Source organism: Salvia splendens, chromosome 4, assembly GCF_004379255.2.
Source record: "Salvia splendens isolate huo1 chromosome 4, SspV2, whole genome shotgun sequence".
NCBI lineage: Eukaryota > Viridiplantae > Streptophyta > Magnoliopsida > Lamiales > Lamiaceae > Salvia > Salvia splendens.
Window position 1 is genome coordinate 32,938,594 of NC_056035.1, and position 10,749 is coordinate 32,949,342.

At 39.7% G+C, this 10,749-nt stretch overlaps 1 protein-coding gene across 1 annotated transcript; it reads left to right on the forward strand.

The window, feature by feature from the left end:
• The first annotated feature begins 359 nt into the window (after positions 1 to 359).
• Positions 360 to 2,150, forward strand: LOC121801002 (pectinesterase 2-like). Its single transcript, XM_042200481.1, has 2 exons — positions 360 to 1,245; positions 1,462 to 2,150. Exons 1-2 carry the CDS (start codon positions 360 to 362, stop codon positions 2,148 to 2,150), a joined length of 1,575 nt encoding a protein of 524 aa, XP_042056415.1.
• The last annotated feature ends 8,599 nt before the right edge of the window (positions 2,151 to 10,749 follow it).

A 10,749-nucleotide genomic window follows, 5' to 3' on the forward strand; every position in this document is an offset into this window, starting at 1 on the left:
GAATATTCCGTGCTAGCTTGGATAAGTTTTACTTAGTACTATTATGTAGTGAGTCCACGTCAAACTTAACTCATAATGCATGCACAGCACCACAATGATCTTTTAATTAAAATCTTATATGAGCTCGATAATTAAACATGATCCATATATATTTCCATAAACACAGAAGTGATATCCATAGTAATTCCAGTCATCAACTGGATCATATTAACCTACGCATACATGATCAAATTAATTTGTCATCAAGCTGATCTTATTAATCTAAGGCGTATACATGATGAAATTAACTCCGGCCCCCTCCCTATTTAAACACACCTAAATGAAGACAAGAAAGCATAAAAAAAAACACAAGCACAGTAATGGCGAAAATAATACTACTAGTCTTGTTCCAGTTTGCGATCATATCATTTACGTGTGCCAAAGCCTCAGGCTCTGCGGCCATCTCATGGTGCAGCCAAACCCCAAACCCCGAACCGTGTGAGTATTTCCTCACACAAAACCCTAAATTATACGACGTCTCCTCCATACATGAAAAGCCCGACTTCCTGAAGGTGTCGTTGCAGATGGCCCTCGATCGCTGCATACACGTGCAGAGTGGTCTCCAGCAACTCGGCCCCAAGTGTCGCTCCGCTCGGGAGAGGGCAGCCTGGGCCGACTGCGTCGACCTCTATGGGAAAGCCATCCGTTTCCTCAACAAGACCATTGACACCGACAACAAGTGCACCGCGGATGACAAGCAGACGTGGCTGAGCGCGGCACTCACCAATATGGAGACGTGCATTGACGGCTTCGGTGACATGGGCATCCAAGATTATTACACTGTGTTTCCCATATTGGCTAACAACGTGAGTTTGTTGGTGAGCAATACCCTAGCTTTGAACAATGAGGGTTCTACTTCTGATGATAGTATGTCTATGTCGCCGATGAGTTATGAAGAAGGGTTTCCAGGGTGGGTTCCTTCCGGTGATCTGGAGCTGCTTCAGTCGTCCATCCCGAGGGCGGACTTGGTTGTGGCGCAGGACGGGTCGGGGAATTTTAAGACGGTGGGGGATGCGGTGGCAGCCGCACCATCGGGGAGCAGCAGGTATGTGATCTATGTGAAGGCGGGAACGTATGTGGAGAATGTGGAAATTGGGGAGAATTTGGTTAATATTATGTTGTTGGGTGACGGAATTGGGAGGACTATTATCACCGGAAACAGAAGCAACGTCACCGGCTTCACCACCACCAAATCGGCCACTGTTGGTATGTCACTTAATTAATTTGTCTACTATTTTTGGATTTTACTAGTATTTTTCAAGCATACTTAATTCAGTAACTAGTAGGAGTACTTTTTTTGGTTAATTACTACTAGTATTTTGGATTTATAAAATATGGAACATCATACTATTAATCAATTCATGCGAAATCGAAATATGTACACAATTAAATCATGTAAATTAATTAATTAATTTGACGCAGGAGTTGCGGGCTACGGGTTCATCGGCCGCAGCATCACATTCCGGAACACGGCAGGGCCCGAGAACCAGCAGGCCGTGGCTCTGCGTTCGGATGCCGACCATTCCGTGTTTTATCAGTGCAGCTTCGAAGGGTACCAAGACACCCTCTACGTCAACCACCAACGCCAGTTCTACCGCAACTGCGATATCTACGGCACAGTCGACTTCATCTTCGGAAACGCCGCCGCCGTCTTGCAAAACTGCAACATCTACCTTCGTGACCCGCCCCACAAGATCAATACCATCACCGCGCAAGGCCGGACCGACCCGAACGTTAAAACAGGCATCATCATCCACAACTGCCGTGTCACCGCAGCCCCGGACCTCCGATCCGTTCAGGGATCCGTCAAGTCCTATCTGGGCCGCCCGTGGAAGGTGTACTCGCGGACGGTGTTCATGAAGACCGAGCTCGATAGCTTGATCGACCCGGCTGGTTGGCTTCCTTGGGACGGGAACCTCGGTTTGAATACCTTGTATTACGCCGAGTATGCCAATACCGGTCCCGGCTCCTCCACCGCCAATCGGGTCAATTGGACCGGTTATCACGTCATCACCAGCCCATCCGTCGCCGCACAGTTTGCGCCGGGGAATTTCATTGACGCCAATTCTTGGCTGCCGGCCACCAATGTGCCATTTACCCCTGGCTTTTGATAGTATTTCAATTACTTGCTTCTACACTTTCTTTCATTCATGCTCACTAATTATTAATGAATAAATATCATTATCATTATTCTTTTTTAATTCAGCCAGTGCACAAAGTTAATTAGGATCAACTTGCATTCATCAACCCTAAAAGATTCATACTCCATTTGAGATTACTAGCCGTTGGAGAATTAAGAGAAAGCATACTATTCAAATTCAATTTATTATTATATGATACTCCTCAATTACATATGTATGTTTATAGGACTAAAGAACTTTTAAATAAAAAGCATAACCTTTATAATTAATTTTACTAATATTATACTCCATCCGTCCATGATTAATTGATAATATGAGTTAACTCAGCTAGTGTTTTAATGTATTGTATCATAAAATTGATAAGAAAAGGTTAAGTGGAATGAGAATACTACGTGACATAAATTAGTTGTAAACTTTGTTTCTTAATAGGCTATTTTATGCTTTATTAATGAATATTAAATCCACTAGAGCAATATTTCCCTTATTACTGTTGTTCTATTATGTAAGTTAATAAATCATCAACTTTGTACCATCTCAAGACACTATCAATGTTCTGTAAAATAAATCATCAACTTTGTACCATCTCAAGACACTATCAATGTTCATTACTAAAAGAAGAGACTATTCATGTAGTTCACTTTAAATTTAATAACTTTAATAATAATATTAATGGCAAAAATATAATCATCCTTAACAGTAATTAATAACATTATATGATTGAATTAAAAAACTACTCGTATAATTAAAGGTGGAGTAGTGTAACACAAGTTAAAATTCAATAAACATAACTTCTTGTATAGCCTCTTGTGCCTTGCTTTATAATGGCCTCTATCTCCGGCAAAAGGAATGTGAATGTCGATGTTGCCATCTTTGTTCTGCTGCTACACTGCTCGTCGGTGTGGTCGTTTTTTCCGTCATAGACTACAACAAACCCAGTTTCTGAATCTACTCTCTTTTTATTTCTATTGAGGAATTCAGGAATAGAAGATAAGATTTAAAGGGGCTACCCAAGATATGAAAAACTTAGGGTTTTATTGAATCCAAATCTCGACAGATTTTGAAATTAGGAGAAGATTGTATTTCGGGATTAAATATGTACTGAGTTTGGTTCATGAGATTGAATCTCACAACTCAATCCTAGATAGATAATCATGTGATAATTAGTCATAGCCAACCCCCTCCAACTAAAATAATCTCACCAATTAATCCCAGATTATATCTTGGTACTATTTTATCTAGAAAACCGAACACCATCATAGGGGGTGAACAATCTAGTTGTTATTATATTTATTTTTTTTATAATAAGGGCTATTTTAAGTCAAATAAGGATAACGTATAAAATTATTCGATGAGCAATGTACAATACAATATTTGATATTTATTTTAGCCCCATCATATAAATAAATAAATAAAACTCGAAAGTTATTTTTTTAATAACCGTTTATTGATTATAGAACCTAATACTCAGTCTTTTTAAAGTGGCGAGCCAAAAGATTAGTATTATAATACAATTCAAACCAAGACAATAACAACACAGAGTTGCAAAATGTAGAATCATATGGCAAACCAACGACACGAGTCACAAGTAGAGGGAGTATGATGCACTTCTAGTATTTTTTGTTTTTATTCATTTCCTAAATTAGTAGAATTAGTAGAATGAAAAATATTAATTGTTTTTCTTTTTATCAAATTAGGATTTCCTTTTTTTATTTATTTCCTTCCAGTTATTTCCTTTTAATTATTTCCTTCTAGTTTTATTTTCCATAAGTTTAGGATTTCTCTTTTCTTATATAAATGCCTCATTGTTGAATTTAAAGACAGACTTTGAATATATAATTTTACATTGAATTTTTATACTCCGAAGTTCTCAATTAATTGAGTTATTTATTTACCAGTTCAGTCATTCTCATCCATTTCTGCATCAGAGAACTAAGTGAAAAAATCACTTATGAAACCAAGTGAGAACTAACTGAAAGCACCGGAAACTGATATTTAAGGGGCACTTATTCTTGGATGTGGCACTATTTCAGCTAGTGACAAAACCAGACATTTAAATAAGCATGTGCTTAAATTTAACATGTGCGGCAGTGCGCCGCAATGCACCTACAATCTTCAAGAGCGACTAACCTTCTATATGCACACTAGTAGTCCGCAGTGGCGAATCCAAAATTTTAATTTTTAGATTCGAAATAAACATTAATGCAATAATTGTATGTTAATATAAATACACACAAATCGTGAACTATAAATGTAAGAAATTAATATAACATATAATTACATGAAAACAATCAAAATTTTAAATAGCAAACTGAAGAAATTTTATTTTAAAAAACTTTTTCAAATAGAAAGAAAATAAGTTGATTATATCACCAATTCTTTCTCCTTTTCGATGCATTATCTTTAATTTTAACTTTATTACCAGAAAATAAGAAAAAAGAGAATCTTATTGTTTAAAATCCTTGATTCCTTATTTTCTATTACTTGTCTATTAAAATAATGGCACTGGCTTATTCTTCATTTTTCCTCCAACATTATTCTTAATTGGAGTGAGAAAAAAAGAAATACGAAAAGATTAATTCTTCTATAGACAATGAAAAAAAGAGAAATTTTATTTTTGTCATCATATATTCACAAAAAAATCATTTAATTTAAAAAAATAAATAAATAGCGATCAATGTTTTTATTCGGAATGATGCCCTGTACTGAACAAGTATTGAATTTGTTAATATGCTACCACATTTAGATGTTGATGCTTTATAATCAACGTTTAGTTTTGGTGAAAGTTTGGTTCAAAGTTAACAAATTACTATACAATTCTAGACCAGCCTAAGCCTAATTAAGCAAATAAGGCCCGAAAATAGCAATTATGAAACACCCTTCATCTTCTTTCAACATCTAATTGCACGATTCTTTATATTTGAATTTTAGTTATTGTTCCAATCATAACTTTATATAGAAGGTACCGTATCATTTTTTTGAGCCTCACATAAATTTTGTAGAAATGGTAAATCCAAACATGATACACAAAATACCGAACCAAACCATGGGATACATAGAGAAAACAATAGATGAGAAAAGAGAGAAATTTTATTGATTATGAATTCTGGAAAAGTACAAAGATCAAGGAGATGATTCCCTCTTTTTATACAACTCGAGCTCTTCTCTAATGAGCTAAGATCAGAAAAAATATCTCACTCGGAAATGACAGCTAAGCAACTAAAAGCCAGCTAAGCAACTAACTACCTAACCGCTTGTTCTTCAAAAGTATATCGAGCATAGCTTGGGAGAAATGAAGGAGAATAAAGGTTTATTGAATACTTCTTGATGTTTTGTTCTACATACGGGAGCCCCTTTTATAGGTATTACATGAGACATATATATGGAATACATTTAATAGTATCAATCTCCTTTAATGCTATCAATCTATTCCTCTAATTTTGCCTAACTATTTCTGGAGCATCATTGAGATTGATTGACCTCAATCTTCCTTTGTTTAACACTCCCCCTCAAGTTGAGTGGTGGGATCTCCAAAACTCAACTTGCCCAATACACTCGTAAAGCTTCTCGAGTTAACGGCCTTGGTAAGAATATCAGCCAGTTGATCTTCAGATCGAACAAAGGGTAGCTCTACTGCTCCACTCTCAATGTTTTCCTTGATGAAGTGTCTGTCGACTTCGACGTGTTTCGTCCTATCGTGTTGTACTGGATTCTCGGATATACTGATGGCTGCTTTGTTATCACAAAAGAGTTGACTCTTTTCTAAAGTTAGTCCGATCTCCTTCATTAGTTTCCTTAGCCACAATATTTCCATTAGCCCACTTTTAATTCCTCTGAATTCTGCTTCAGCGCTGGATAATGCTACTACTTTTTGTTTCTTGCTTCTCCAAGTGACTAGATTACCTTCAACAAAGGTAAAATAACCTGCTGTTGATCTTCTGTCGACTGGGTTGCACGCCCAATCAGCATCCGTGTATCCGTGTACTCCTCGGAGTTTATTCTTCTTGAACAGTATTCCATGACCGACTGTTCCCTTGAGGTACTTGACTATTCTTAATGCAGCTTCATAGTGATCCTTCTGTGGTCGATGCATGAACTGACTCACAATTCCGACTGCATAGGCAATATCAGGTCTAGTGTGGGATAGGTAAATAAGCTTTCCAACCAAACGTTGATATTGGCCTTGGTGTGCTAGCTGCGCCCCCTCGGAGATTTGTAGTCCGTGATTAACTAAGATTGGTGTATCGGCCGGTTTGCAATCCAGAAGTCCTGTCTCCGCCAGGATATCTAGGATGTATTTCTTCTGCCTCAGAAAAATTCCTCCTTCAGATCTTAGTACCTCTATTCCCAAGAAGTACTTGAGATTCCCCAAGTCCTTCATCTCTAATTCTTGAGATAGACTCCCCTTGAGTCTCTCGATCTCCTCTGCATCATCTCCAGTTATGATCATGTCATCTACATAGATGATCAAGCATGTAATCCGGCCATCCCGTTTTTTCAGAAATAATGTGTGATCTGAGTGGCTTTGTTTGAACCCATACTTTGTCATAGCCTATGTGAACCTCCCGAACCAAATTCTGGAGGACTGCTTAAGTCCATACAAAGTTTTCTTCAGCCGACATCCTTCTCCCTTTTTGTACCCTTGCGAAAAACCTGGTGGTGCTTCCATAAATACTTCTCTCTTTAGTTCCCCATGGAGGAAAGCATTTGTGACGTCGAATTGATGCAGCGACCAGTCTCTGTTTGCAGCAACCGATAGTAGCACTCGGATAGTGTTCATCTTTGCTACTGGAGAGAATGTCTCATCATAGTCAACTCCGTGGTTTGCGTGTACCCCTTCGCTACCAACCGTGCCTTGTACCTTTCTATGGAACCGTCCGGTCGCCGCTTGATAGTAAACACCCATTTGCACCCGACTGCCTTCTTCCCGTCTGGTATCATGCACTTTTCCCAAGTGTTGTTCTTTTCTAGTGCACCCATTTCCTTTAGCATCGCCTCTTTCCAATGTCTGTGTCTCCAAGCCTCTTCCACCGTGCAAGGAATCTCTTCTTCTTCTTCATAAAGTGCTGCTTCAAATGCATGCGCCATTTCGGAGAGTTGCCTTTTAGCCATGTTGGCTATTGAGTACTTAGCTTTCTTGCCTATGGCCTCAGGGCTGTATCTTTTTGGTGGAACTCCTCGGTTGGTTCTTGGCGGAAGTTTATATCCTCCAACTTCCTCATTCATCTGCTCTTCCAGTAAGTCGCAGATCTCTGGCTCAGTTTGGTTGTCTGGTTCAGGCTCACTATCTGTTTCATGGTCAGTCTCACTCGATATAGGAACCTCGGGAATATTGTTCCCGAGGCCAAATTCAGATGGAGTATCAGAATTACTTACAGTGGATATCAGTAAAGGGTTCTCCTGGGCGATGTCACTGATTGGTGTGGGCTGTATTTCTGAGGACTGCGCTGTTCCGTTGACGGTTCCCTTTGGTGGATCTGCCACTGTTGAAGTATTTAACCGACTTAGTAGGTCACGGTCGTTCCTCTCCCCCGGACTGCTAAGGTGGTTAAAGAAATAGTCGGATTCAAGGAAATCACAGTTCATGGTGGTAAACATACGGCCGGATTTAGGATCAAAGCACCGGTATCCTTTCTAAGACGCCCCATATCCCACGAAAACACATTTTACGGCATAGGGTGATAGTTTGGTCCGCTCATGCTTGGGTATGTGGACATAAACCGAGCATCCAAACACTCGAGGCTGAAGGGTTAAGGGCAAAGGAATTTGAGCTTGTGTGGAAAGAACTTCTAGTGGTGTTTTGAGATTCAGCGTGCTAGAGGGTAGTCGGTTTGTGAGATAGACAGATGAGGCAATAGCTTAAGGGCTAAAAAATTCTGGGGGTGTTGGATTCGATTAGCATAGCACGCGCCATTTCTAGAAGAGTACGGTTCTTTCTTTCAGAACACTGTTTTGTTCCGGGGTGTAGGGGCATGTAGTTTGGTGGACTAGACCCTTATCGTGGCAAAAGGTCTTCATGCTCGAGTTCACAAATTCTCCCCCGTTGTCGGATCTAAGAATCTGTATGGTTTTCTGAAATTGGGTTTGTACCAGGGTGTGAAAGTGTTTAAAATGTTCAAAGACTTCGTTTTTTTGTTTCATAAAATAGACCCATGTCATACGACTGCAATCATCTATAAAGAGAAGAAAGTATTTAAACCCTTGTCCCCCTATAACCGGAGATGGACCCCACACATCAGAATGGACTAGGGAAAACAACGAATCAACTCGGGTATTATTAGGTTTATAAGTATGCCTATGACTCTTGGCCAACATACAGGTCTCACAATACATTTCTTGACTAAATTTAGGAAAGAGAATTTTTAAATAACCCGAGGATGGATGTCATAAACGACGATGCCAGAGCCATGCTTCCCTGTCTGATGATCCATGAGTTAGCAACGCAGTTCCTTGTTGATCTATTTCGTCCACATAATACAGCCCGTCCCTCTCAGTGCCACGTCCAATGATTACCCCTGTTCTGATATCCTGCAAAAGGCAAAAGTTGGGTTGCATTAGGAGAGTACAATTTAATTCTTTTGTCACATGACTAATTGATAACAATTTATGTGACATGGAAGGAACATATAAGCAGTTGGATAACGTCAGAGCGGGGGTGAGACTCAGAGTAGTCTCATCACTGTCTCGAAACCAATCCCGAACCCCTTAACCAAGATCCGGCAGACCCTGCCAAAAGCCATAAACCATGTCAGAACACGATGAACCAACAAAACCAACGGAAACAGAGCAATTCGCTCGAATGTTTGCCGAATTCATGCGCACAAGTATTGCGCAAAACCAGAGAGATATAATCACCACAGATACCTTACCAACCCCAAAACCATGATACTATGATAGAAATCCATGGGTTCCATCCTAAAACCAATTGGTGATAGGAGGAGTGGCCCATGAGACTTATATACTAGTTTCAGTTTTCTCTTGGCACCGATGTGGGACAGTTATATGTTATATTTTTTAGTTTCAATTGCCAACACCCTCCCTCAAACCCTTCAAGGTGAACCTTGGAGGTTTTTTTTTTCTAATCGATTGGACAATCGGTCCAATTTAACTCTTCAAGGTGAACCTTGGAGGGGTTGGACTTTTTTTTTTCTAATCGATTGGACAATCGGTCCAATTTTTTTCGATCGGTTGGGACCACTTGGCCCAAATTTTCAGCCCAGTTATACTGCTGGGTCAGTCATTTTTTTTGGTTTAAGCCCAGATATACTGCTGGGTCAGTTAAATATGACCCACAGTCGGCGACCCGCTCTGATACCATCTTCAAAAGTATATCGAGCATAGCTTGGGAGAAATGAAGGAGAATAAAGGTTTATTGAATACTTCTTGATGTTTTGTTCTACATACGGGAGCCCCTTTTATAGGTATTACATGAGACATATATATGGAATACATTTAATAGTATCAATCTCCTTTAATGCTATCAATCTATTCCTCTAATTTTGCCTAACTATTTGTGGAGCATCATTGAGATTGATTGACCTCAATCTTCCTTTGTTTAACACTCCCCCTCAAGTTGAGTGGTGGGATCTCCAAAACTCAACTTGCCCAATACACTCGTAAAGCTTCTCGAGTTAACGGCCTTGGTAAGAATATCAGCCAGTTGATCTTCAGATCGAACAAAGGGTAGCTCTACTGCTCCACTCTCAATGTTTTCCTTGATGAAGTGTCTGTCGACTTCGACGTGTTTCGTCCTATCGTGTTGTACTGGATTCTCGGATATACTGATGGCTGCTTTGTTATCACAAAAGAGTTGACTTTTTTCTAAAGTTAGTCCGATCTCCTTCATTAGTTTCCTTAGCCACAATATTTCCATTAGCCCACTTTTAATTCCTCTGAATTCTGCTTCAGCGCTGGATAATGCTACTACTTTTTATTTCTTGCTTCTCCAAGTGACTAGATTACCTTCAACAAAGGTAAAATAACCTGCTGTTGATCTTCTGTCGACTGGGTTGCACGCCCAATCAGCATCCGTGTATCCGTGTACTCCTCGGAGTTTATTCTTCTTGAACAGTATTCCATGACCGACTGTTCCCTTAAGGTACTTGACTATTCTTAATGCAGCTTCATAGTGATCCTTCTGTGGTCGATGCATGAACTGACTCACAATTCCGACTGCATAGGCAATATCAGGTCTAGTGTGGGATAGGTAAATAAGCTTTCCAACCAAACGTTGATATTGGCCTTGGTGTGCTAGCTGCGCCCCCTCGGAGATTTGTAGTCCGTGATTAACTAAGATTGGTGTATCGGCCGGTTTGCAATCCAGAAGTCCTGTCTCCGCCAGGATATCTAGGATGTATTTCTTCTGCCTCAGAAAAATTCCTCCTTCAGATCTTAGTACCTCTATTCCCAAGAAGTACTTGAGATTCCCCAAGTCCTTCATCTCTAATTCTTGAGATAGACTCCCCTTGAGTCTCTCGATCTCCTCTGCATCATCTCCAGTTATGATCATGTCATCTACATAGATGATCAAGCATGTAATCCGGCCATCCCGTTTTTTCAGAAATAATGTGTG